Source organism: Ceratotherium simum, chromosome 34 (genome assembly GCF_057802395.1).
Source record: "Ceratotherium simum simum isolate JZ-2026a chromosome 34, ASM5780239v1, whole genome shotgun sequence".
NCBI lineage: Eukaryota > Metazoa > Chordata > Mammalia > Perissodactyla > Rhinocerotidae > Ceratotherium > Ceratotherium simum.
Window position 1 is genome coordinate 29905013 of NC_141933.1, and position 27953 is coordinate 29932965.

Below are 27953 nucleotides of genomic sequence, written 5' to 3' on the forward strand. Positions count from 1 at the left end.
ATGCCGCGCGGCGGCCGTCGGAGCCACGTGACCGCGCCTCGCCTAGCGCCGCGATCACGGGGCTCGGGGAAGATGGCCGCGCTGACAGCAGAGAACTTTGCGGCGCTCCAGAGCCTGCTGAAGGTAAATTGGAGGGGTGGGACAGCGTGAGGCGGACCTTTGTCCCCGGGACTTTGGACGGAGCAGGAATTGGGAATAAATGGACCCTGATTTGGAGCCATGACTCCGCCACTACTTCTCTGTGTGACCCCGGGCAAGTGGTTGTGCTTCTCTGAGCTTTTTGAAAGCAGGAACAAAATTAATACCGCCCTGATACCGTGGTGGGGGAACGAATAAGATAACGGAGGTGAAGGCGCTGTAAATGCCCCCTACTACTCGTCTCTGGGGCTGGCTTTCGGGATTGGTGCATTGGGGTGGTAAGTGCTAGATCCGCGTTGCCGGTTCCCCATTCCAGCCCGCAGCCCCTCTGCGCTCCGTGGTTGAGAAGTTCTCTCCTCAGCGTCCGCCCAGCCCCGGGTGAAGTGTGCCTTCTATGTTCTCTAGAGTCCCGGGTTTTCTGTACTTGCTTTGACCTGTGTAAGGGTCAAAACACCCTCCTGATAATCGTTTGAAAGATTGTGAAGTTGAAAGGGACGTACTTCATAGGGCTTTGTAGGGATCAAATGAAATGATGGATGGGAATTGTTTGCCTAACTTCTGACTTCCCTTATAGAAGAAGAGGCGGCTTTCTCTTCCTGCGTATAAGTTGTTACTAACATTATGCGTCTATTTGCCTGTTGCTGTCTTTCTTACAAGAGTATAAGATCCATGAGGGCCTTTTTTTTTTTTTTTAACTCCAGATGAAGAGGGCTAAGTTAATAACACTCAGCAGTTCGTGGCACAACATCATCATTGGTCCATACAGTGGTCCCTCTCTTGTTTTAACCGCCTCCCCGGTGTTCACTCATATTCTCCATCCCTAAAGGCCACTATTGTACGTTATTCACAAATGTATTCCCAACAAGTGTATCCCTGACACCTGGCAGACAGCGTGTGTTCAGTTCAGTAAATGGCTGTTACATGAATTAATGAATGAAGTAATAAAGCTGGGACGGGAAACCTAGAGCTCTCCTCTCCCAGCCCAGTGCCTTTTCACCCTCATTGTGGCTGCTCTGCCTGCCACCCCCGTGTGTATTCGTCGTATAGACTTTTTTTCTTTAATAAACTTTTTAAATTGTTGTTAATGTGTAACACACACAGAAAAGTGCACAGATCATAAGTGCACACCTTAATGATTTATTACACACCTATATAACCACCACCACTGTCAAAAAATGAACCATTACCAGTACCCCAGATGTCCCTCTATTGTTCCTTCATTACTTCCCTCATTCTCCTCCCCAGTAGCAACCACTATCCTTACTTCTAACACTATCAATTTAATATTGCCCATGTTTGAACTTCACATAAATGGAATAATACAGCATATACTTATTTGTGTGTGTGTGTGTGGGAGATCAGCCCTGAGCTAACATCCATGCTAATCTTTCTCTTTTTGCTCAGGAAGACTGGCCCTGAGCTAACATCCGTGACCATCTTCCTCCACTTTATGTGGCCTGACAAGTGATGCGTCAGTGCGCATGCGGGATCCTAACCTGGGCCGCCAGCAGCGGAGTGCGCCCCCTTAACTGCCATGCCACGGGGGCGGCCCCTGTGTCTGGCTTTTTTTGCTTGCCATTATGTAGCAATAGTTCATTCATTTTCATTCGTATTGTCCTTGTACTTTCTTTTTTTAAAAAAATAAACTTTTTATTTTGAGATAATTATAGATTTATGTGCAGTTGTAAAGATAATACAGAGAGATCCTATTTACCCTTTACACAGTTTCCCCCGATGGGAACATCTTGCAAAACTACAGTATAATATCACAACCAGGATATTGACATTGATATTGTCAAGATACAGAACATTTCCATTACCACAAGATCCTTCAAGTTGCTCTTTTTAACCACATCCACTTCCCCTCTGCCCCCATCCCCTCCTTAACCTCTGGCATTCAGTAATCTGTTCTTCAATTCTATAGTTTTGTCATTTCAAGATTTTTATATAAATGGAATCATACAGTATGTAACCTTTTAGGATTGGCTTTTTTCACTCAGCCCAGTTCTCTCGAGATTTGTCTACGTTGTGTGTATCAGTAGTTCTTTCCTTTTTATTGTTGAGTAGTGTTCCACGGTGAGACATCTAGTTTGTTTCTAGTTTTTTGCTATTACAAATAAAGCTGCTATAAACATTTGCATACAGGTTTTTTTGGGGTTTTTTTGTTTTTTTTTTTTTTGTGAGGAAGATCAGCCCTGAGCTAACATCCATGCTAATCCTCCTCTTTTTGCTGAGGAAGACCGGCTCTGAGCTAACATCTGTTGCCAATCCTTCTCCTTTTTTTCCCCAAAGCCCCAGTAGATAGTTGTATGTCATAGTTGCACATCCTTCTGGTTGCTGTATGTGGGACGCGGCCTCAGCATGGCCGGAGAAGCGGTGCATCGGCGCACCTGGGATCTGAACCCCGGGCCGCCAGTAGCGGAGCGCGCGCACTTAACCGCTAAACCACGGGGCCGGCCCTGCGTACAGGTTTTTGTATGAACATAAGTATTTATTTCTCTGAAACAAAGAACCAGGAGTGCAGTTGTTGGGTTATTTGTTAGTTGCGTGTTTACGGTTTTTTTTTTAAAGAAACTGCCAAACAGTCTTCCAGAGTGGCTGTACCACTTTACATTCCCAGCAGCCTTGTGTGGGTGATCCAGCTCCTCCTCATCCTTGCCAGGATTTGTTGTCATCGCTGTATTTTATCTGAGCCATTCTGATAGGTGTGTATTTATATCTCATTGTGGTTTTAATTTAAGTTTCCCTAATAGTAAATGATGTTAAACATCTTTTCGTGTGCTTATTTACCATCTGTATATCTTCTTCAGTGAAATATTTCTTTATGTCTTTTGCCCATATTCTAATTGGATTGTTTGCTTTTTTTTACTTTTGTGTTTTAAGATTCTTTATATATTCTAAAGACTAGTCCTTTGTTGGATATGTGATTTGCAGATATTTTCTCCTAGGCTATAGCTGTCTTTTCATCCTCTTTATAGAGGTGTATTAATTTGCTAGGTCTGCTGTAACAAAGTACCACAAACACGGAGGTTTAAACAACAGAAATTTATTGTCTCAGTTCTGGGGCCAGAAGTCTGAGATCAAGGTGTCAGCCAGGTTGGTTCCCTCTGAGGGCTGTGAGGGATGATTTGTTCCATGCCTCTCTCCCAGCTGCTGTTGGTTTCTGGCAGTATTTGGTGTGCCTTGGCTTGTAGATCTCTGCATTCATCTTCACTTGACATTCTCCCAGTTTGTGTCTCCGTGTCTAAATGTTCTCTTCTAATAAGGACGCTGGTCATACTGGATTAGAGTCCACACCCTATGACCTCATCTTAACTGGTTACGTCTGCCACAACCCTACATCTAAATGAGGTCACATTTTAAGATGCTGAGGGTTAAGACTTCAATATGTGAATTTTAGGGGGACTCAATTAAACCCATAACAGAAGCTTTTACAGAGCAAAAATTTTAATTTTGCTGAGGTACAATTTATCAAAAATTTTTCCTTTTATGAATTATGCTTTTGATGTCAAGTTTAGGAACTCTTTTCCATGCCATAGATCCCCAAATTTTCTCCTATTTCTTCTAAAAGTTTTATAGTTTTAATTACATTATATCTTACATCGATTTTGAGTTAATTTAATATGAGATGTGTGAGACAGTTTGAGAATTTTTTGTTTTTGTTTTGCCTATGAATGCCCAACTGTTCCAGCACTATTTATTGAAAAGGCTGTCTTTCCTCCTTTGAATTGTGTTTGTAACTTTGTCAAGAATCAGTTGGGCATATTGGCGTGGGTCTATTTCAGCTTCTCTGTTTTCTTCCATTGATCTATTTGTGTATCCCTCTGACAATACCATAGGTCTTGATTACAGCAATAAGTCTTCAAATCAGATAGCCATTCCTCCTACTGCAGTCTTTATCAAAATTGTTTTAGCTATTCTAGTTCCTTTGCCTTCCTATATAAATTTTAAAATGATCTTGGCTATATCTAAAAAAATATGCTGAGATTTTGATAGGAATTGCATTAAACTTGTATATTAATTAGGAGAGAATTGACATCTTTGGTGTGTTGAATCTTCCAATCCATGATCATATGTTTCCCCATTTACTTAGATCTTTGATGTCTTTCATCTTTGTTGTGTAATGTTTAGCCTACAGGCAATACCATGTTTTATTGCGCTTTGCTGTGTTGAGCTTTGCTGATACTGCATTTTTATTTTTGTTTTTATTGCAGTGACATTGGTTTATAACATTATATAAATTTCAGGTGTACATCATTATATTTTTATTTCTGTGTGGATTACATCATGTTCCCCACCCAAACACTAATTACAATCCATCACCATACACACGTGTCTGATCACCCCTTTCTCCCTCCTCTCTCTGCACTTCCCCTCTGGTAACCGCCAGTCCAATCTCTGTCTCTATGGGTTTGTTTGTAGTTGCTGTTATCTTCTATTTATGACTGAGATCATATGGTATTTGACTTTCTCTCTCTGACTTATTTCGCTTAGCATAATACCCTCAAGGTCCATCCATGTTGTCACAAATGGCATGATTTCATCCTTTTTAATGGCTGAGTAGTATTCCATTGTGTATATATACCACATCATCTTTATCCACTCATCCCTTGATGGGCACCTTAGGTTGTTTCTAAGTCTTGGCTATTGTGAATAATGCTGCAGTGAACATAGGGGTATATATCTTTACACATTCGTGTTTTCATGTTCTTTGGGTAAATACCCAGCAGTGGAATACCTGGATCGTATGGTAGTTCTATTCTTAATTTTTTGAGGAATCTCCATGCTGTTTTCCATAGTGGCTGCACCAGTTTGCACTCCCACCAGCAGTGTATAAGAGTTGCCTTTTCTCCACATCCTCTCCAACACTTGTTGTTTCCTGTCTTGTTAATTATAGCCATCCTGACAACTGAGGTGATATCTCCTTGTAGTTTTGATTTGCATTTCCCTGAGAGTTAATGATGTTGAACTTCTTTTCATGTGTCTGTTGGCAATCTGTATATCTTCTTTGGAGAAATGTCTGTTCAGGTCTTTTGCCCATTTTTTAATTAGGTTGTTAGTTTTTTTGTTGTTGAGATGTATGAGTTCTTTATATATTTTGGATATTAACCCCTTATCAGATACATGGTTTGCAAATATCTTCTCCCAATTGTTAGGTTGTCTTTTCATTTTGTTAATGGTTTCCTTTGCTGTGCAGAAGCTTTTTAGTTTGATGTTGTCCCATTTGTTTATTTTTCCTATTGTTTCCGTTGCCCAGTTGGACATGGTACTTGAAAATATGCTGCTAAGACCGATGTCGAAGAGCATACTGCCTATGTTTTCTTCTAGAACTTGTATGGTTTCAGGTCTTACATCAAGTCTTTAATCCATTTTGAGTTAATTTTTGTGTATGGTGTAAGATAATGGTCTACTTTCATTCTTTTCCATGTGTCTGTCTAGTTTTCCCATCACCATTTATTGAAGAGACTTTCTTTTCTCCATTGTATGTTCTTGGCTCCCTTGTCGAAAATTAGCTGTCCATAGATGTGTGGGTTTATTTCTAGGCTCTCGGTTCTGTTCCATTGATCTCTGTGTCTCTTTTTGTGCCAGTACGATGCTGTTTTGATTACTATAGCTTTGTAGTATATTTTGAAATCAGAGAGTGTGATACGTCCAGCTTTGTTCTTTTTTTCTCAGGATTCCTTTGGGTATTTGGAGTCTTTGTTTTTCCATATAAATTTTAGGATTCTTTATTCTATTTCTGTGAAAAATGTCGTTGGAACTTTGATAGGATTGCATTGAATCTGTAGATTGCTTTGGGAAGTATGGACATTTTTAACATAGTTAAATTATTAAATTAACATAGTTAATTTAACTATGTTAATGCTTCCAATCCAAGAGCACAGAATATCTTTCCATTTCTTTGTGTCTTCTTCAATTTCTTTCAACATATTTTATAGTTTTCAGTGTAAAAGTCTTTCACGTATTTGGTTAGATTTATTCCTAGGTATTTTATTCTTTTTGTTGCAATTGTAAATGGGATTATATTCTTAATTTCTCTTTCTGCTGCTTCATTGTTAGTATAGAAATGCAACTGATTTTTGTATGTTGATTTTGTATCCTGCAACTTTACCGTATTTGTTTATTACTTCTAAAAGTTTCTTGGTAGCTTCTTTAGGGTTTTCTCTATATAAAATCATGTCATCTGCAAATGGTGACAGTTTCACTTCTTCCTTTCCAGTTTGGATCCCTTTTATTTCTTTTTCTTGCCTGATTGCTCTGGCTGGGACTTCCAATACCATGTTAAATAGAAGTGGTGAGAGTGGGCATCCTTGTCTGGTTCTTGTTCTTAGAGGGATAGCTTTCAGTTTTTCACTATTGAAAAGGATATTAGCTGTGGGTTTGTCATATATGGGCTTTATTATGTTGAGGTACTTTCCTTCTATACCCATTTCATTCAGAGTTTTTATCATAAATGGATGCTGTATCTTGTCAAATGCCTTCTCTGCATCTATTGAGATGATCACGTGATTTTTATTCTTCATTTTGTTAATGTGGTGTATCACGTTGATTGATTTGCAGATGTTGAACCGTTCCTGTATCCCTGGAATAAATCCCACTTGATCGTTATGTATGATCTTTTTAATATAATGTTGTATTCAATTTGCTAGTATTTTGTTGAGGAGTTTTGCTTCAACGTCCATCCGTGATATTGGCCTGTAATTTTCTTTTTTTGTGTTGTCCTTGTCTGGTTTTGGTATCTGGATAATGTTGGCTTCATAGAATGAGTTAGGAAGCTTCCCCTCCTCTTCAGTTTTTTGGAAGAGTTTGAGAAGGATAGGTATTAAGTCTTCTTTGAATGTTTGGTAGAATTCACCAGGGAAGCCGTCTGGTCCTGGACTTTTATTTTTTGGGAGGTTTTTGATTACTTTTTCAATCTCCTTACTGGTGATTAGTCTATTGAAGTTCTCTATTTCTTCTTGATTCAGTTTTGGAAGGTTGTATGATTCTAAGAATTTATCCATTCTAGATTATCCAATTTATTAGTGTATAGCTTTTCGTAGTGTTCTCTTATAATCTTTTGTATTTCTGAGGTATCCATTGTAATTTCTCCTCTTTCATGGCTGATTCTGTTTATTTGAGCCTTCTCTCTTTTTTTCTTGATGAGTCTAGCTAAAGGTTTGTCATTTCTGTTTATCTTTTCAAAGAACCAGCTCTTAGTTTCATTGATCTTTTTCTATTGTTTTTTCAGTCTCTACTTCATTTATTTCTGCTCTGGTTTTTGTTAATTACTTCCTTCTACTGAATTTGGGCTTTGTTTGTTCTTCTTTTTCCAGTTCCTTTAGGTGCACTGTTAGATTGTTTACTTGAGATTTTTCTTGTTTGTTTAGGTAGGCCGCTATTGCTATAAACCTATCTCTTAGAACTGCTTTTGGTGTATCCCATAAATTTTCTCATGTTGTATTTTCATTTTCCTTTGTCTCCAGGTATTTTTTGATTTCTCCTTTGATTTCTTCATTGACCCAATCGTTGTTCAATAGCATTTTGTTTAATCTCCACATATTTGTGGCTTTTCTCATTTTTTTCCTATACTTGATTTCTAGTTTGATACCATTGTGGTCAGAAAAGATGGTTGGTATTATTTCAGTCTTCTTAAATTTATTGCGACTTCTTTTGTGGCCTAATAAGAGATCGACCCTGGAGAATGTTCCATGTGCATTAGAAAAGAATGTGTATTCTTCGGTTTTTGGATGGAATGTTCTGGATACATTTACTAAGTCCATCTGGTCTAAGGTGTTGTTTAAGGCCAATGTTTCCTTATTGATCTTCTGTTTGGATGATCCATCCATTGGTGTGAGTGGAGTGTTAAAGTTCCCTACCATTATTGTGTTGCTGTCTATTTCTTCTATTATGTCTGTTAATAATTGCTTTACATATTTAGGTGCTCCTATGTTGGGTGCATAGATATTTGCAAGTGTTATATCCTCTTGTTGGATTGTTCCCTTTATCATTATGTAGTGCCCTTCTTTGTCTCTTGTTACAGTTTTTGTTTTAAAGTCTATTTTGTCTGATATAAGTGTTCCTACCCCAGCTTTCTTTTCATTGCCATTTCCATGGAGTATCTTTTTCCATCCCTTCACTTTCAGTTTGTGAGTGTCTTTAGGTCTGAAGTGTGTCTGTTATGTGCAGCATATATATGGGTCTTGTTTTGTTGTGGTTTTTTGGTTTGTTTGTTTGTTTTGGTGAGGAAGATCAGACCTGAGCTAACATCTGTCACCAATCTTCCTCTTTTTTGCTTGAGGAAGATTGTCCGTGAGCTAACATCTGTGCCAGTCTTCCTCTATGTTTTGTATGTGGGACATGGCCACAGTATGACTTGATGAGTGGTGTGTAGGTCCGCATCCAGGATCCAAACCTGTGAACCCTGGTCCCCCGAAACTGTGTGCATGAATCCAAGCACTATGCCACCGGGCCAGCCCAGGTCTTGTTTTTTTATTCAGTCAGCCACCCTGTGCCTTTTGATTGGAGCATTTAGTCCATTGACATTTAAAGTAGCTGTTGATAAGTGTATACTTATTGCCATTTTGTTACTTTTTTTCTGAGTGTTTTAGTAGTTCTTCTCTGTTCCTTTCTTCTTCTCTTGCTCTCTTCCATTGTGGTTTGATGATTTTCTTTAGTATTATGTTTGGGTTCCTTTCTCTTAGTTTTTTGTGTATTTATTATAGATTTCTGGCTTGTGATTACCATGAGGTTCATGTGTAATAACTTACATTAATGGCAATCTATATTAAGTTGATGGTCTCTTTTGTTTGATCTCTTGCTAAAAGCTCTACTCTTTTACTCCCCTCTGCCCACATTTTATGTTTTTGATATCAAATCTAACATCTCTTTTGTGCATGTGTATCCATTACCCTCTTATCATGGAAATAGATAATTTTAGCACTTTTTTCTTTTGACCTTTAGATTAGCTTCATGGGTAGTTGATCTGCTACCTTTACTGTGTATTGGCCTTTACCAGTGATTTTATTGGGTTTTTTTTTTTTTTTTGATAATTTTCTTATTCCTATTTGTGATCTTCTCTTTTCCAACTAAATGAGTCCCTTTAACGTTTCTTGTAAGGCTGGTTTCTTGGTGATAAACTCCTTTAGTTTTTGCTTGTCTGGGAAACTCTTTGTCTCTCCTTCCATTCTGAATGATAACCTTGCTGGGTAGAGTATTCTTGACTGTAGGTTTTTCCTTTTCAGCACTTGAAATATATTGTGCCACTCCCTTCTAACCTGTAAGGTTTCTGCTGAGAAGTCAGCTGATAGCCTTATGGGGTTTCCTTTGTATGTAACTTGTTGCCTTTCTCTTGCAGCTTTTAGGATTCTCTCTTTATCTTTAATTCTGGACATTTTAATTATGATGTGTCTTGGTGTGGGCCTCTTTGCGTTTATCTTTTTTGGTGTTCTCTCTGCTTCCTGTACCTGGATGTCTGTTTCCTTGCTTAAGTTAGGAAAGTTTTCAGCTATTATTTCTTCAAATAGATTCTCTCCCCTTTGTCTCTCTCTTCTCCTTCTGGGACACCTATAACATGGATGTTAGTGCGCTTGATGTTGTCCCAGAGGTCCCTTAGACTGTCCTCGTTCTTTTTAATTCTTTTTTCTTTTATCTGTTCAACTTGGTGATTTCCTCTAGTCTTTCGTCCAGCTCACTGATCTGTTACTGGTTTTGAGTCCCTTTAGTGAATTTTTCATTTCCAGTGTTGTATTCTTCATTTCTGATAGGTTATTTTTTTATATTTTCCAGTTCTTTGTTGAAGGTCTCACTGAGTTCATCTGTTCTTCTCCCAAGATCAGTGAACATCCCTATGACTATTAGTTTGAACTCTTTGTCAGGTAGATTGTTTATCTCTGTTTCACTTAGTTCCTTTTCTGTGGTTTTGCCCTCTTCCCTTACTTGGAATGTATTCCTTTGTCTCCTCATTTTTTCTCTTTCTCTGTGCTTGTATCTATGTATTAGGTAGGTCAGCTATGTCTCCTGATCTTGGAGAGGTGGCCTTATGTAAGAGATGCCTTATGAGGCCCAAGACTGTGCTTCCCTCTCGTCACCAGTTCCAAATGTTCCAAGAGTGTCCCCTGTGTGGGCTACATGTGGCCTTCTGTGTGGCAGGGTTGCTCTTGCTGCAGGTTGCATCCCCCTAGATGGCTGGTTGTAACGCTCAGCTGCGTGTGGCTGCTATGGTCCCTTCAGTCACTTTATCGGGCATGGGGAGCTCCAGCACAGTTGGCTACAAGGTCTAATAGAACATTCTGTTGCAGTTTTTGGGTTAAGTGAGTAGGCCCCCAGTATGACTGGTTGCTAGACTCAGGGGCTTACAATTGCTGTAGCCCCTGAGCTGTAAAGCTGTTGTCAGCTGTCTCAGGGTTGCAGCTGAGTGGGGCTGGCCCCAAGCATGGGAGCCCCCAGTTGTTTCAGGCTTTGGAGGATGGGGCTGATCCCCTATGTGGCTGTTTGAGAAGCACAAGTCTGCAGCTGACAAGCCCCACTGCCCACAGGGCCACACACCCCTCAACACAGTCCTGCCCGTGTGCACGCCCTGACCCACTGAAGCGGACCCAGTTGACTCACTGCAGAGGCCCCACACACTCCACCAAAGCAGGCCCACCTCTCCCACATACCCTGCCCTGCAGAGGTGGACCCACTCACCTAGTGCAGATGTCCCACACACCCCACATCTGTGGGCCCACAAATTGCCTGAGGGCTTGCTCTTGGGTGGGCAGTCCCTAGGGCGGGCTGCCTGCCCTGGCTGAGCTGGATTAAATCATTGCTCTAGTGGGTGAGGTAGACCCTAGGCTAACAGACCAGAGGAAGAACTCCAGGGGCGTCTGCCAGCATCTGTGTCAGCACTCTTGAACTAGGTCACAATAATGGTTGCCACCAATGTCTCAGTCCCTTGGGAGGTGGTCCCAGCATGGGGAGGTCTCACCTCTCACTGAGATGTGCCTATAAGGTGAGTCTCTTTTCACCAAAGGACTGTACACCTTTCTTGTGATTTTTAGGTTGCTTTCCAAAACGGGTGAATTTGTGTGTGGGCCCTTTAAGAGCAGGCTTTTTTCCCTCTTATATCTGATAGCTTTTCTGGGGGTATTCCCTGTTGTTGTTAATAGCCAGCAAGGCCAGATACTGGTCTCGGTTGTGCTGAGTCCAAAAGCTGCTTATTGGGGTGTGCTCTCCCGCTCAGGTGCCCCCACAGCTCCAGGGAAGGCTTCATACCTTAAGGTTGCTGCTGGCCGGCCATGAAGCATCATGGCTAGAAGGTGGCTTTTTTCTCTCCAGAAATGAATTTCTGCTTCTTCCACCTCAGTTAGCACTGCCGATATGGGGGTTCTTTTTATCCAATTTTCAGTTCCCTCTCAGGGGTAATTGTTCCAAGAGTAGTTGTCAATTTGTTGTGTCTGTGGGTTCAGATTCTGGCTACACTGCCATCTTGACACCGGATCGATACTGCATTTTTTGCATCAGCAAAAAGATTAGGACTCGCTGAAGGCTCAGTTAGTGGTTAGCGTTTTTTAGCAATAAAATATTTTTTAATTAAGGTGTTCACATTGTTTTTTTAGACATAGTGCTGTTGCACACTTAATGGACTACAGTATAGTGTAAACATAACCTGTATATTCCCTGGGAAACCAAAAAATTCATGTGACTGGCTTTATTGTGGTGGTCTGGAACCAAACCCACAGTGTCTCCGAGGTATAATGTACAAGTCCTATATGTGTTTTGTTAGATTTATACTTAAGTATTTCTCTTTTTTTGAGCAATTGCAAATGATAAATTGTTTTATTTTGTTTTGTATTGGTGAGGAAGATTGGCCCTGAGCTAACATGCATTGCCAGTCTTCCTCTTTTTGCTGAGAAAGATTAGCCCTGAGCTAACATCTATGCCCATCTTCCTCTATTTTGTATATGGGATGCCGCCACAGCATGGCTTGATGAGCGGTGCGTAGGTCCATGCCTGGGATCCAAACCTGCGAACCCTGGGCCGCCGAAGCACAGCACACGAGCTTAGCTACTACGCCACCAGGCCGGCCCCTGATAGGTTGTATTTTTAATTCCAGTGTCTACTTGTTCATTGCTGGTATATAGAACTACAACTGATTTTTGTATGCTTGTATCTGCTGACTTGCTGAACTCATTCTAATAGTTTTTTTGGTACGTTCCTTGGAACTTTCTTCATAGACAATCATATTATCTGCTATTTAAATAGGGATAGGTTTATTTCTTCTGTTCTGGTCTGTATACCTTTTATTTCTTTTTCTTGCCTTATTTCAGTAGCTTGAATTTTCAGCACTATGTTGAATAAGAGTGGTGAGAGCAGACATCCTTGCTTTGTTCCCAACTTTCATTTTTCACCATTAAGTATAATGTTATCTCTAGGTTTTTGTAGATACTCTTTATCAAATTAAGGAAATTCCCTACTATTCCTATTTTTATGAGAGTTTTCGTCAAGTGTGGATGTTAAGAGCCAGCCCTGATGGCCTAGTGGTTAAAGTTCAGCACTCTCCGCTTCAGCAGCCCTGGTTTGGTTCCTGGTTACAGAACCACACCACCTGTCTGTCAGTAGCCATGCTGTGGTGGCAGCTCACATAGAAGAACTAGAAGGACTTACAACTAGAATATACAAGTATGTACTGGGGCTTTGGCAAGGAAGAAAAAAGAGGAAGATTGGCAACAAATGTTAGCTCAGGGCAAATCTTTCCCAGCAAAAAAAAAAAACAGATGTTGAATTTTGTCAACTGCTATTTATACGTTGATTGATACGTGATTTTATTCTTGAGGCCTGTTAATATGATGGATTACATAGATTTTTCAAATATTGAACCAGTCTGGCGTCCCTGGAATAAATCCCACTTAGTCATAGTGAATAATCCTTTTTATATATTGCTGAGTTGTATTTGCTAATATTTCGTTAAGGATTTTTGCATCTATTTTTGTGATGGATATTGGTGAGTAATTGTGGGATTTTTTCTTTTTTTGTGTATAGTCTTTGTCTGATTTTAGTATCAGAGTAATATTAGAGTAATATTAGCTTTATGAAATGAATTGAGAAGTATTCCCTCCTCTTCTATTTTCTAGAAGAGTTTGTATAGAACTAGTTAATGCTTTCTTTAGATGTTTGTTAGAATTCCTCATGAAACCATCTGGGCCTGGAGATTTCTTTTTGGGGAGTTTTAAAATTATGAATTCAATTTCTTTAATAGTTTAGAGCTATTCAAATTATTAATTTCATATTAAGGGAGTTGTGGTTAGTTTGTGTTTTTTGAGGAATTGATCCATTTCATTTAAGCTGTCAATTTTATGTATATAGAGTTGTTTGTAGTTATTCTTTTATTTTCCTTTTAAAATCTGCAGTCTGTAGCAATCCTTAGTGATATGCCCTGTTTCATTCCTGATATTAGTAATTTGTGTCTCCTCTCTTTTTAACTTTGTCAGTCTTGCTAAAGGTTTGTCAATTTTATTGATATTTTCAAAAAACCAACTCTTGGTTCCATTGATTTCTCTATTTTTCTGTCTTCAATTTCATTGGTTTCTGCTCTTTGTTTTTTCCTTCCTTCTTCCTTTGGGTTTATTATTCTCTTTTTTTCCCCTAGGTTCTTGAGGTAGGAGCTTAGATTATTGATTTAAGACTTTTCCTGTTTTCTACTATATGCATTTAGTGCTATAAATTTCCCTCTCAACACTGCCTTAGCTGTGTCCCCCAAATTTTGGTATGTTGTCTTTTCATTTTCATTCATTCAGTATAGTTTTTATTTTTTTTTTTATTTTTTTTTTTTAAAGATTTTATTTATTTTATTTTTTCCCCCCAAAGCCCCAGTGGATAGTTGTATGTCGTAGCTGCACATCCTTCTAGTTGCTGTATGCGGGACTCGGCCTCAGGATGAACGGAGAAGTGGTGCCTCGATGCGCACCCGGGATCCGAACCCGGGCCACCAGCATCGCAGCGCGCGCACTTAACCACCAAGCCACAGGGCCGGCCCTCAGTATAGTTTTTAAAATTTCCCTTGAGACTTCCTCTTTGATCTTTGGCTTATTTAGAAATGTGTTCTTTAAGTTTCCAAGTGTTTGGACATTTTCTTGTCATCTTTCTGTTATTGATTTCTAGTTAGATTCCATTGTAGTCACTGAGAACACACTCTGTATGATTTCAGTTCTTTTAAATTTGTTGAGGTTTGTTTTGTGGCCCAGAATATGACCCATCTTGGTATATGTTCAGGGAGCACTTGAAAAGAATGTGTATCCTGATTCTGCTGCTACTGAGTAGTGTTCCATAAATGTCAGTTAGATTGATTGATGGTGCTGTTGAATTCTTCTTTGTCCTTGTTGAATATCTGTCTAGTTGTCCTATCAATTGTTGAAAGAGGGGTGTTGAAGTTTCCAACTGTATTTGTAGATTTGCATATTTTTGCTTTCTTTTTTGTCTATTTTTCTTCACATATTTTGCAACTCTCTTGCTGGGTGCGTACAATTTAGGCTGTCTTCTTGATAGATAAAACCTTTTATCACTATATAATGTTTCTCCCTGTCTCTGGTAATTTTCTTTGCTGTGAAGTCTACTTTATCTGATATTAATGTAGCCACTCTTGCTTTCCTTTAATTGATGTTTGCTTGATAAATCTTTTTCCATTCTTTTACTTTTAACCTGTCTTTGTCATTACATTTGAAGGGAATTTCTTGTAAACGGCATTTAATTGAGTTGTATTTTTTAATCCACTCTGCCAACTTCTTTTGATTGGTGTATTTAGACCATTTACAGCTAATGTAATTATTGATATGTTAGGGCTTAAGTCTGTCATTATTTTTTGTTTTGTCTGTTACGTTTTTTGTTTCTTTTTACTTTTCCCTGTCGTCTTGTGGGTTACTTGAACATTTTTTAGAATCCCATTTTGATTATCTGTAGTGTTTTAAAATGCATAGTGATTGCTCTAGGTATTATATTATATATACATAATTTTTCACAGTCTCTCAGTGTCATCATTTTACCAGTTAGAGTGAAATATAGAAACCTTATCTCCATTTATTATCCCTTCCCTCATTTACAATATAATTGTCTTAAATATTTCCTCTACATGTGTTTAGAGCCACATCAGAGAGTGGTGTAATTTTTGCTTCAACTTTCAACCAGAATTTAGGAACTGAAGAGGAGACAGAAAGCCTACTGTATTTACCCCCATATTTTTTTGCTTGTCATGTTCTTTCTTCCTGATGTTTCAAGCTTCCTTTTATTTTCCCTTTCTGTTAAGAGAACTTCTTTGAGCCGATCTTTTAGGGTAGGTCTTGTGACAAATTGTCTTAGTTTTACTTCATCTAAGAATGTCTTAATTTCCTCTTCATTCCTGAGGGATATTTTTGCTGGGTGTAGGATTCTAGGTGTACAGTTCTTTTTTTCAGCATCTGAAAAATGTGCCACTTCCTTTTTTCCTGGTTCCTTATGTGAAATCTGCTATAATTCCAATTGTTTTTTCCTTATAGATAAGATATTGTTTCTCTCTCACTGCTTTCAAGATTTTTTTCTTTGCGTTTAGTTTTTAGAAGTTTAATTATGATGTGTCTTGGCGTGGATTTCTTTGGATTTATCCTGTTTAGAATTTGCTTGGTTTCTTGAATGTATGCAATTATGTCTCTAACTAAACTTGGAAAGTTTTCAGTGATTATTTCTTTGAGTACTTTTTCAGTCTTGCTCTCTTTTATCCTCTCCTTCTAGGACTCCAATGACGTGAATGTTACGTGTAATAGTTATTTGTTGGATGTTATGTTATATGTGATAGTCCCACAGATCTCTGAGGTTCTGTTCCTTATTTTCAGTCTGTTCTCTCTGTAGTTCAGATTGGGTAATTTCTATTGTTCTATCTTCCAGTTCACTGATTCTTTCTTCTATCCCTTCCATTCCTGTGCTGAGCCCATCTACCGAACTTTTTATTTTGGTTTGTGTATTTTTCAGTTCTAAAATTTCCTTTTTGTTCTTCTGCATTATCTTCTATTTCTTTGCCAAGACTTTCTATATTTTTATTTGTTTCAAGCATGTTTGTAATTACTTGTAGAATCATTTTTATCATGGCTGCTTTAAAATCTTTGTCAGATAATTTTAACATCTGTCATCTTGATGTTAACATCTATTGATTGTCTTTTTCCGTTCAGTTTGAGATCTTTCTGGCTCTTGGTATGATGAGTGATTTTTACTTGAAACCTGGACATTTTCATTTAATGTCCTGAGACTCTGGATCTTATCTAAATCTTCTATTTTAGCTGGCTTTCTCTGACACTGCTCAGGCAGGGGAGTGGGTTGCTGCCTCATTACTACAAGTTGGAGGTAAAAGTCCAGGTTCCCCACTTGGCTCCTGTTGACACCCAAAATTGGGAGTTCCTTGTTACTACCACGCAGGATGGAAGTGCTGGCTCCATCTAGTCTCCACTAATACCATGAGGTGGTGGGACTTGTTACTGCTTGGTGGCGATGAAGGTCCCAGCTCCCTACTTGGCCTTTTGTGACGCCAGTCCAACAGGAGTGTTGGGATACCTTGTTACAGCCTCACAAGGGTGGCAGTCTAGGCTCTCCACTCAGCCTTTGCTGACACGGGTGAGGGTGGGGCCATGGTTCTTTCTGTGGTGTTTTGCTGGAGTAGAGCAGTTATTGTCTAAAAGTGTTCTGTCTTGCTAATCTGCCCTTTTCTTGGTCCTCTGGCTGGAGAGAGTGGGTGTTTGTTGGAGTTTTGTTTTTTTATTGCACCCATTGGCATTCCGGTTGCCCTCCTCTTCAGCTCCAAGTCTGGGATAGATGAACCAGGGAACTCACCACTGTGTCATTCCTTGGTTGTGAGGTCCACAGCAGATCTGTCTTCTCCTCTCCCCCTTTCAGAGTCCTGTGATGTTTGTTTTCTGTCTAGTGCCCAGGAATTTCAGTTGTGCTTAACAGAAAGAATAAGGAAAAGTACATCTACTCCATCTTCCCAGAAGTAGACGTATCCTCTGCACCTTTAATCTTGAGTCTCAAAGGTGTCACACTGGGGGCCAGCCCAGTCGTGTAGTGGTTAAGTTCATGCGCTCCGCTTCGGCGGCCCGGAGTTTGCGGATTCGGACCCTGGGCGTGGACCTACACACCGCTCATCAAACTGTGCTGTGGTGGCATCCCCCATACAACATAGAGGAAGACTGGCAACAGATGTTAGCTCAGGGCCTATCTTCCTCACCAAATAAAAAAGTGTCGCACTGTTACTGAGGCAATGTTATATTCTAAAACATGTATTTTCAGAGTCTGAGTTTGTTCTTTGTTTCCATAGGCCTCCTCGAAAGATGTGGTCAGACAGCTGTGCCAAGAGAGCTTTTCCACTTCAGCCCTTGGCTCGAAAAAACTCTTGGATATTACGTGTTCCAGCTTGTCTGTGACGCAGGAGGAGGCAGAGCAGGTAAGTGTGGTCAACAATGGCCTTTGGCCCCTGGACTCTCAACTCGTCAGTCTCCCTCTTGACTTCCCAGACATTGCCACATCCAAGGAAGTTTTTCCCCTGAAATGTCAGTTGACATTATAGCAAACTTAAAATAGATTTTTTTTAATGTTAATGAACTTAAAAGCTGTTGTCTTTGAACTGTCACTTCCTTTTGGTCAGTGAGGCGTGGATGGCAGAACTATATCAAGAAGCAGAGCTGCTGACCGTTTCCTTTTCAGAACTGTTACCTACAGTGTGGACAGGAGCCAACCTTTTTGTAATTTTCTTTCCCAGCTTGACACTTGCCAATGCAATGGATTGTCAGCTGGATAGCTAAGGCAGACTTTTCAGGGATCCCCAGGCAGAAGCTCTAAGGCCCAAGTACGATTAGGGAGGACGTGCTGCTGGACTGCACCTGACCTCAGCTGGTGGCCGAGAGGAGGAGCAGGGTGACTCAGGTTGTGTAGCATGCACAGCCTCATCTCTCCTGCTCTCTCCTCTAAGACAGGAGTCCATCCACATGGACCTGTGTTGGTATTTTTTTAATCCTGAACTTGGTTCATTGAAGTCAGCTGTAGAACAGTAAAGGCAGAAGCAAGATTATGGAAGTGATTTGGGGACTTAGTCTGGGTTCCCCAAAAGTAGACCCTGAGGCAAAGACTTGTGTGCAGGTGGTTATTTGGGAAATGATTCTAGAAAGCACAAAGGAGAGAATGTAGACAATCAAGCAAGGAAGAGAGACAAGCTAATAGAAGGGTCTGTTAATGACTGGTTACTGCTCTGGGTAACGGGGGCTCAGCCTTGGGATCCTGTAAGAAACCATGTGGAGCACACCCCAGGATTGTCCCCTGGAGGGTGAGGAGGCTGGGGCATTTATCCACTAACCCCACCCCTCATTGGTAGAGGGTTCACATCCCCTCACCTCTGGATTGTACCTGTCTGCAGCCAAGCAGCCTCCTGAGCATCAGAGAAAGCACTAAAGCAAAGGAGATTACTCCAGTCTTCTCAGCTTCACTAAGCATTGTTAGAGTCACAAGAGCCCACAGGCCACATTGGGTACAGATTCCTTTAGAAGGACATAGGGTGGAACACAACCTTCTAGCAGGGCAGCGCCAGGCACTCCTCTTCCGTAGGGGGGTCCACATAGCCGACCTAGAGCTGTTTGTTCTCTTTCCCCTCCCAGGTGACGGCCTAGGGCGGGGACGTGACACTCCTACCACCCTGGATTAATAGCCCAAACCCCACAGGAGCCAGTTGTTACCTCTGGTAACAATTCAGTAAGCACAGCTTCAGGTTCTGGCAAGGAGCGTGCAGCCACGCTCAGGGAAACCCAGAAACCCAATGGCTCCCCTGTGTTTGTGCAGTCTTCCCAGTCCAGAGGCAGTGGACCAAGGCAGTGTTGCCTAGCAACACAGCTGACTTTCCACTTCTCTCAGGTTACCAAGGGAACAGGCTAGAAAGTTAACTGAAGGTCAGATTCTATGCACAAAGGAAGAGAATTTATTAACCCTTTGCCCATAAGCAGAGAGTTTCGGCAGGCTGACAGCTTCCTGTGTCAGGTGGTCGCATCTGTCTTCTAAAGCAACGGGTGAACTTAGAGGTGGGCCGAGGCCTCTGGGCATCAGCATCTGCGACGGAGGCCTCGGGACTTGTGGGACTCGGTTGAATGACTGTGGCAGTGTGGGCAGGCCCTCTTCCCAGCAGTGGAGTATAGAGCCCTGCCCCTGCCCCTTGCCCCCCGTCCCCCTTCTCCTCACTGCCCAGGGCTCCCCGTCTGTCCTGCAGCTGCTCCAGGCTCTGCACCGCCTAACCAGGCTGGTGGCCTTCCGTGACCTGTCCTCCGCCGAGGCGATTTTGGCTCTCTTTCCTGAAAATTTCCACCAAAACCTCAAAAACCTGCTGACAAAAATCATCCTAGAACACGTGTAAGTGCTCATTTCTCGAGAGTTCGCTGTGATGCTTATATTTTTTTATTCCTGTTCTAGAAATAATAATATGTTCATTGTTGAAAAGTTGGAAAACACAGGTAAGGGAAAAGAAGCAAACCGTAATCCTACAACCCAGAGGGTTACAGTATTACTTCCTGCTGGAAAACTTTTGAGGACTCATTTAGTTTTTGCTATTTACACATCTAGAGAGAGGTTGGTGTTTTGTTTTTGTTTTTAACACAGTGGGATCCTGCTGTTTTATAACTTGCTTGTTCTCAGTTAATAGTATTAACATCAATGATAGTTCAGGTCGATAAATATTTACCTTCAATATCATTTTCAGTGGTGAATGTATTCCATTATGTGAAGAAATCGTGTCTAATTAAGAAATTCCTTAGTGTTGGACATTTAGGCTGTTGGCAGTTTCACTTCAGTGCACAGTTTATCATGGAAACTTGGCTCACGTGCTTCATTATGTGCTTACTGGCTAAAGGGGATGGCCATGTGGAGGCTTTGGCTTTATATGATCAACTGGCCGCCAGAAAGATGGCGCCAGCTGTTTTCCACTGTAGGATATGAGTGTGCTGCTCTCCCCACACCTTCACCAGCGCTGAGGGAATTTTTTTGACATTTTTTTCTCAGTTTCACAAATGGCAAATGATACCTCATTTCAATTTATATCTTTGATACTGGCGATGTCAAATATCTTTTTCATATGTTTAGTGGTCATTTTTATTTCTTGTGAATTTTAATTGTTTGTGAATTATCTATATATTTTCTGGCTGGGCAAATCCTTTTAGACGCATAGAATTTAAGCAGAGCTGATAAACTACTGGTTAGCAGCAGGCTTGAAAGACCCCTCTGATAGTAATGACAGATAACGCCTATTACCAAGGGTTTTGTTTTTTATGTAGAAACTTTCACAAACATGACACAGTTTATTCTGACTCTGCTTGACACTGCACTATGATGCTATTTGCTGTAGCCTTAGACAGATCTATTTGGGTGTCTTTTGTGTAAGATGCAATACTTTATCTAGTAGATGCTCAATAAAAAGAGAATGGGTTGACCTTTTCTCTGTTTTGTCTCTGAGGATGAGAGCACAATAAGATTACAATGCATTAAGCCTTTTATTTTCTTCCCTGAGCTGTGAACACTGACAGCCCTTATGGCCCTAACATCACCGAGCTTTGTAAAACAAACCAGCAGAAAACTGCTTCTTGGAAGGAGGTGTTTCTGTGGTCCTTTCCTGCCAGGAGGTGATTACAGGTTTGAAGATCACAGAAGGGGCAGAGGCCCAGGTCCAGGGGCCTGTCTCCTTAACAGAAGATTCAGTTCTCATCCTTTTTCCATTCTTTTGTCCTCATGTTTCTCTCTTACGCAGATCCACGTGGAGAACTGAAGCCCAAGCAAATCAGAGTGAGTACCAGGAAACCCACCTCTTCCTCCTCACTCCCTCCCCAGTCCAGCTCTAAGTCTGCCAGGTGGCCCGAGTTTTTAACCAAAACTCAAAGTGAATGATTCTAATCTCAAACCCAACAGTGTGCATTGTGTTTTTCTTTTTAATTCAACTTTTTAATTTTTCTCTGATTATAAACTTAATATAAGCTTGTAGTTAAAAGAAAAACAGAAATGTCCAAAGTAGAAAGTGAAGTACTTAAAATAAGTATATTTTAGGAAAAAAAATAACTGTAATTGAAATTAGTTGGAAAGATTGAATAAAAGTAGTATTTAATAAATGGTCACTGAGGCAGTCACAGTGCCGAAGCACTCTGCCTGCATTAACTGATTTAGCCTTCCCCGCAACCCATGAGCGAGGCTAAGGTTGTCCCCATTTTACAGATGAGAAACGGAGGCTCAGAGGTCAGACAAGCGGTGGGACCTGAATTCGAGCCAAGTCTGTCTCTCAAACAAGAGCTCTTTCCTCTCTTGTCAAAGCTGCACGTGTCCTAAGACCCAGGCCACAACCTCGTCTTCTCTGCCTTGTGTTGTTCCTCCTCCTGTCCTGACATTCTGAGGGTCAGGTGTTCGGGCGGAAGCCTGGAGATGCCGCTCGCCCTCACTCAGTCCTAGTGCAGGCGGCACGGAGCCGTGCTGAGTAAGGGCCATGACTTGCTGCGGGGTCCTGGGCCCCTCGCTCTGTCTCCCTCAGAGACCTGCTGTGGGGTCAGATGCATTGCCCACGTACAGCACTTGGAGCCGCCTGTCCTAGAGCAGAGGCTCAGTAAACGCAGGGGGCGCGAGCTCTGAGCTGAGCTGTCCCCCCACAGTCTCTCTGCCGCGCCTGGTTGACCTGGACTGGAGAGTGGATATCAAGACCGCCTCAGACAGCATTAGCCGCATGGCCGTGCCCACCTGCCTGCTCCAGATGAAGGTATGTCCACGGTCACGCTCAGGAGAAGGAAAGAGGGGCAGCAGGGACTCGGCCCCCCTGCGGGCCATCAAAAGTCCCAGTCTCCACAGTTCAGCGATCTCTACATAAAAAACACGTACCCCCCGCCAGTGCAGTATTTATTTACAAAGTGTGTGTGTACTGCTGTATTAACATACTATAGACATAATAAAGTACATACCAAAATAAGAAATTTTAAAATAAGACAAACACAAAACATAAATTTTGAAAATAATTGGCTGATAGCTAAGGGCTACTTTATACACTTCGAGGGGAGTTGACCTTTGACAACAGGGCGTGTGTTCAGATTTCAGATTGCCCTCTTGATCCTTTTGGGGGCTTTAGCCAGCGTCTCGTCCAGTGTGATTAGGCTCTCACTATTTCTAACTGGTCTGGTCCAGCGCTCCTGTTAGCGGCTGGAGTGTTGGTTCTTCGTTTTCTTGTTCACACGCTCTGGCCTCATTGGTGTTATCTGCCCTTTACAGTTGTTTTCAGGAAGGTTTTAAGCCACGTCTCCATTTTTAGTGTTTGTTTAGTTAAAACTAGGTAACATAATGCTGTACCTATTAAACCAGACACCCAGAAACTCAACACCTCTAAGAAAATGAAAGGGCAAGAGTGCCTCTAACAGCTAAGTTTTTAAATATTAGGAAAGCTTACTTTTTTTTTAAGATACAAATAAGTATCACTAGAAGTGGTAATATTTTCCCTGCATCCCAATAGATTCTTATGTGCCCCTAGAGCCCAGTGTATAAAGTACAGTAGGGACCCCTGTACTGTCTTCTCACTCAACACCAAGAGTCAGGGGGTCCAAGGGCTGAGTGAGCCTGGGCGTCTCTGGTACCCGCCCTGAGCACTTGTTGCAAACGGAAACTGCCCCCAGCCTCTGAGACATCCCTTCCCTCGCCCCACTGCTAAATGACTCCAGGGCCAGGATGCTCTGTAAGCTGTGGCAGAGAGCCTTTCCTCAGAGGTCACCAGCACGGGTGGGGCTCACGGGTTCCGGGCGATAGGAAGGAGCAGCTGTAACTTTTGGGCCACGTTTTCTTTTCAGATCCAGGAAGATCCCAGTCTGTGTGGAGACAAGCCCTCCGTCTCGGCTGTCACCGTGGAGCTGAGTAAGGAAACGCTGGACACCATGTTAGATGGGCTGGGCCGCATCCGAGACCAGCTCTCTGCTGTGGCCAGCAAATGACCCCAGCCAGCTGCCAGCCCCACCGCCAGGCCCCAGCTGCTCGTCCGCGAGGGAGCACGTCCCAGCACGCGGGTGCCCTTGGAGCAACAGCTGCAGCCGACAGCAGGCCAGATAGTGGGGACAGAGAGGCAGGCTGCCCTCCAGAAGGCACAGTTGGATCGGGAAGGAGCAGCCATGGCCCCGTGCTCTTCTCCCTTGTCTTCTCGTTTCTCTTTCCAAAGCTCGTGAGCAGAAGCCTCTGTCTCGGAGAGGCTCATGTGTGGGACTTAGTTACCACCGTGGCAGTGTGAGGGAGCATTCGCTTCATCAGCTGCCTCTGCGTGGCTGATTGGAAAATTCAGGCCCAGATTGTGGAGCTTGTCTAATAAGTTCCTTTCTAGCATTAGCTCTAATCAGTTCGTTTCCAACCCTGGAACACGTTGGGGAATCAGGTGAGCGATGCCGGCGGTTCCTGCCTGTGTGTCAGAGGAGCCAGGCAAATCCCACCGAGCAGGGCCACTGTAGTGTGGCCCACCCCGCCCCTAAGCCCAGGGCCTTCCCAAGCTCCCTCAGCCCTGCTGGACCACCTTTCAGCGTAGGAAGTCTGAAATGGATGCTGATTCCCTTCTTCGTGAAGCCAGAGGCCCCTTGATTTAATGCAGCTGCTCCAGGGCAAAGAAGTGGGAGTGACTGGAAATAAATAAGAGTCCTAAAATGTCGTGATTCTCGTCACACCCCTTGTAGCTTCTGTCCTTAGCCCGAGTTGTTGCCATAGGCCAGTGCTGCCTCTTGTCAGTAAAGGTGACCCCGACTTCCTAATTCCTAGCTAAGCCCTTGACCAGGGTGTGACCTGATACCAGGCGTTTGACCCTCGCCACCTTCCATGTGTCCGTCTGTCACATAGAGCAAAAGAGAGCAAGTGGACAGTCAGTATGCGGCTGCTACAAGAGCTGTGACGAAAGCAGTCCTTAGAGGTGAACCAGATGAGGTCATCTCTGTCACGTGCCTGACGCGTCATCCGGACTCGGTGTGTGAGGCTTTCCCCCTCGTTATCCCCATGGCCCTGGTACCACAGCCTGCAGCCTGCTCTGTAAGCGCTTTGCTTTGGTGGCTGCTCGGGTGGTATGTGCGGATGGGTGGGAGGGCGGACTCGAGCAGGCAGCTCTGCTCTCAGCGGTAAGGTGCTTGGTCTCTCAGCCTCAGTTGTCCCCCATCCCCATTTTTTTTTAATTAAATGGAGTTAGTAATAGTACCTACTCTGTAGGGCTTTTGTGAAGATTAAATGACCTAACGTCCGTAAAAGCACTTAGCACTGTTATGGCAAATAGGAAGGGCTCGATAATGTTGGCTCCAATTATTCGTGGGCAGGGAAGCAGAACACTCTCTGCGTTTATTGTTTCATCCTCTGTCAGAGGGCTGGTGAGACAGTGACTGTTATGATCCTCCCTTTGTCCCTGAGGAAATCAGCTCATTGAGGTCAAGTCACCTGCTGAGAAGTGGCCTCATTAGGACTTTGGCCCAGATTTCTAGATTTCTCTCTACCACACAGGACTCTGCAAAGGGATGTGGAGTCTGTGACTTTAGCTCCATTTGGAAAATACTGGAACTGAAGTGGAGATGAGAAAACTTACTCGTGAGACGTGGGGAAAGTCAAGAAAAGAATTCCCATGCTCCTCTCTGCTGTCTCCTAGAAGCTGAGCTACCTTCTGTTGGATGGCAGTTCTTAACGCTTTGGGGCCATACCCATTGAGAATCTGGTGAAAGCTGTGGATCCTTTCCGTAGGAAATGAGCATTCAGTTTTTTACATTCAATAATAAGAGTTCATGGACCCTGGAAGCCAGCCCACTATTTCCAGGTCGAGAGGCCCTGGTCTCACCCTCAGTTGAGGTGAGGCTGAGACCAGGTGAGACACAGATTCATCCTCTGTGTTTTCCTCCCACTCCCTGGGACCCCCAGACAGAGATCTCCAATCCCCCTTCTCTGGGCCTCTAGAAGAAACTGACTTGAAGCAGGGAGCCCTGCATAGGTGTCTGGACAGTTCAACATTCTTTTAGCCAGATCCACCTGAACAGAACCATCTGGGTACATGCCTTACAGAGGCATTCAGTAAATACTGGAAAATTCAGTAAACATTTGCTGCCCTTCCCCACAGTGCTCATCTGAGGGTTTGTTTTCCACTCTTAGGGAGGATGGGTTGGTTGTAGGTACTGTATTTCTGGTTGGCCTGACCCTGTCTCAGAAAGGGTCCTATTTACTACCTGTTGATCTCAAAGGAAGTTCCTTTATTCCGTGCTTGTCCAGTTTCCCAGTAGTCCTTTGTGTAACGAGCAGCTCTCTGCAGACCCTCCTTTCCTTAGGCTGTGGCACGGTTTGGATGTCCAAACTCCATCCACAAAAGGGCAAGGAGAGATCTCGTTGGTGTCCAGCATTTTCCACCCACCCGGCCACAGGGGTGAGCGTGTGGCTCAATCCTGATCGATCTGCTTGACCCATAGAGATTGTCCCATGGTTGTACATGACTCAAATTGGGCCAATCTGAGTCTTTCCCTGTGACTTTTTCTGCCCGAACCAGCAGAGAAGACCACCTCCTGCCTCTGGGCTCTGAAAGTGAAGCGGAGACGCTCAGGTCCATCTTCCTGCCACCCAGAGAAGTCCCCTCTGCACAGGGGGAGGCTAGCCCAGAGCCAGCAACCCAGAGACTGGGGAGAGTGGGGGAAAACCCAGTGTGTCTGACACCAATTCCAGTCTTCCTCCTGGTGTATCAGTCGAGGTGGGCTGGGCTTGTATTAAAATGTACCCAGGATTTGTTTTTATCAGGGATGGTAAGACACACAGAAACGGAAATTATTGTCAGGAAGGAAGAAGTTTATATTCACAGATCCTAGAAACAGGAGGTGCAGCCCATCACACAGGGCCACATAGGGAACGATCGGGGTTGGTCAGGGGTCAGAGAGGGCAAGGCCTTTATTGGGGTTTTCGCAGGAAGGAATGGGCGAGGCAGGGTAGGTGTGCTGAGTACGTTTAGGATTCTATAGTTTGAATATTTTAGCAGGCTCTGGGCTACAGGAGTAGTCCCTAGTAGCCCAGTACCTGGTGCTGGGGTGAATCACGCCAGGGGGAGTATTGGCTTGGTGTGTGAGTTTGATAAAAGACATAGTTGGGGGTGTGGCTGTGGATTGGTTGATTTGTGTATCAAAGGCATGTTTGGGGTAGTTGTTTGCTGTCTCTAGGAATTAGCTAGCCCTGGAGGGGCAGTCTCTCCGGGACCAAGGCCCCAAATGCCTGAGCATCAAGAATACAGAAAATAAGGGGCCAGCCGGTGGCATAGTAGTTCAGTTCGCACGCTGCTTTGGCAGCCCGGGGTTCACGGGTTCGGATCCCCAGCACAGACATACACACCGCTCATCAAGCCATGCTGTGGCGGTGTCCCACATACAAAATAGAGGAAGATTGCCACAGATGTTAGCTCAGGGACAATCTTCCTCAAGAAAATGAGGAAGATTGGCAATGAATGTTAGCTCAGGGCCAATCTTCCTCACCAAAAAAAAAAAAAAATTACAGAAAATAAGAAAATGTAGTCAGTGCAAGGTTATGCTGTAGTAACAAACAATCCCAAGTTGCAGTGGCTTCTAACGCAACAAAAGTTTGTTTATTTTGGCTACACAACCAACGAAGGTTAGGGACAGGAGGCAAGTGCTCTGCTCACTGTGGTCACTGAGGGACCCAGGACCATGGGAGCTTCATCTCGACACGTGCCTCTACCATCCCCAAGGCAGGAGGGGGGAATATGGCAGATCGCACTCTTGCTCTTAAAGCTTCTGCCCAGAAGTGACAGGCAGGTCACATGGTCACACCTAACTTTAAAAAGGGCAGAGAATTTCAGTCCCACCATATACCAGGAAGGAAGAGAAATGGGATATTTGATTAGCTCTGATAACTACCGTACCCTGTCATCTGAACTAAAAGATTCCTTTTTTGCCTGAGCTGGTTTGCACTTAAAAAGGAAAGAATTGTGAGTAATAACATGCACGCCCTCTCAGCATCTTTTCTCATGATAAACCTCCTCACCTGTGCTGCTTCAAAGCATTTGCAACATTTTCCCAAATATCTTATTGCCTGTTCACTGTAACCTCCTGAGTCAGTGGAGCAGCCCTTCGTTAAGTATTTGTGCATTTTACTGAGGAGAAGTCAGCTCGGAGAGGTCCAAGGCTGAGTCAGAACTCGAATCTGGGGCCGTCAACTCCAAGGCCAGCGGTCTCTCCATTCCTGCCTCAGTTTTGAGAAAAGAAAACTTGGATTCTTCACAGATAGCTGAACTTTCCCCTCCTCTGGCGACTTCAGCTCTCTCCCAGTCCTGCCTTCCCACTTCCATCTGGCTCATCTTGATCCTCCGTTGCCTCCTTTCCTGGTGATTTTCAGGTCCAAAGACGTTGATGCGAGGACCAGACGTTTGGGTCTTTCCCACGTGAGCCGGTCGTGCAAACACACACTCTGGGCACCACGTCCAGCAGCCATTAGTCAAGCTCTGGGGTCTGGTATTTACAAGTTTCTAGGAAGTGAGTCCAGCATGGGGCAAAAGGCTCTCCATTATTTAGTAAGCTGAGATGTTACCAGAAGTGAGAGAGGGGTTTTATTACTTTTAAAAAATATTTTCACCTAGAAACCATTGGCTACCTGGCATTTTGAAATTTCCAGTGGTTGAACATTTACAAGAACTATTTTGAAGCTGTAACTGCTGACTTCCAAATACTTATAATTCCTAAACGTTCTCTTGCCTGCATGATATTGACTTTTGTACAGCCTGTTTCTTTAATGCTCACATTTCTGTGGTTTAATTGTCCTTTTTATGACTAAGAAAGAAAAAAGATTTTTTAATAGTA

General features: G+C 42.8%; 1 protein-coding gene across 2 annotated transcripts; it reads left to right on the forward strand.

The window, feature by feature from the left end:
- COMMD9 (COMM domain containing 9) lies at window positions 1-27953 on the forward strand. 2 transcript variants are annotated; one of them, XM_087423125.1, is made up of 6 exons: window positions 1-123; window positions 17432-17557; window positions 19343-19503; window positions 20891-20925; window positions 21777-21880; window positions 22953-27953. In XM_087423125.1, exons 1-6 carry the CDS (start codon window positions 1-3, stop codon window positions 23091-23093), a joined length of 690 nt encoding a protein of 229 aa, XP_087279251.1. In that variant the 3' UTR covers window positions 23094-27953. The 2 variants fall into 2 exon arrangements, with proteins under 2 accessions (XP_087279251.1, XP_004436928.1); XM_004436871.3 differs by having other exon boundaries at window positions 58-123; window positions 19364-19503.

Excerpts from the sequence above, each read along its gene's own strand:
- COMMD9 (XM_087423125.1), top strand. The coding sequence starts at position 1 with ATGCCGCGCGGCGGCCGTCGGAGCCACGTGACCGCGCCTCGCCTAGCG. Across the intron at positions 17,558-19,342 it reads CGCAGGAGGAGGCAGAGCAG|GGCTCCCCGTCTGTCCTGCA; the intron begins GTAAGTGTGGTC and ends CTCACTGCCCAG. Across the intron at positions 20,926-21,776 it reads TGAAGCCCAAGCAAATCAGA|TCTCTCTGCCGCGCCTGGTT; the intron begins GTGAGTACCAGG and ends GTCCCCCCACAG.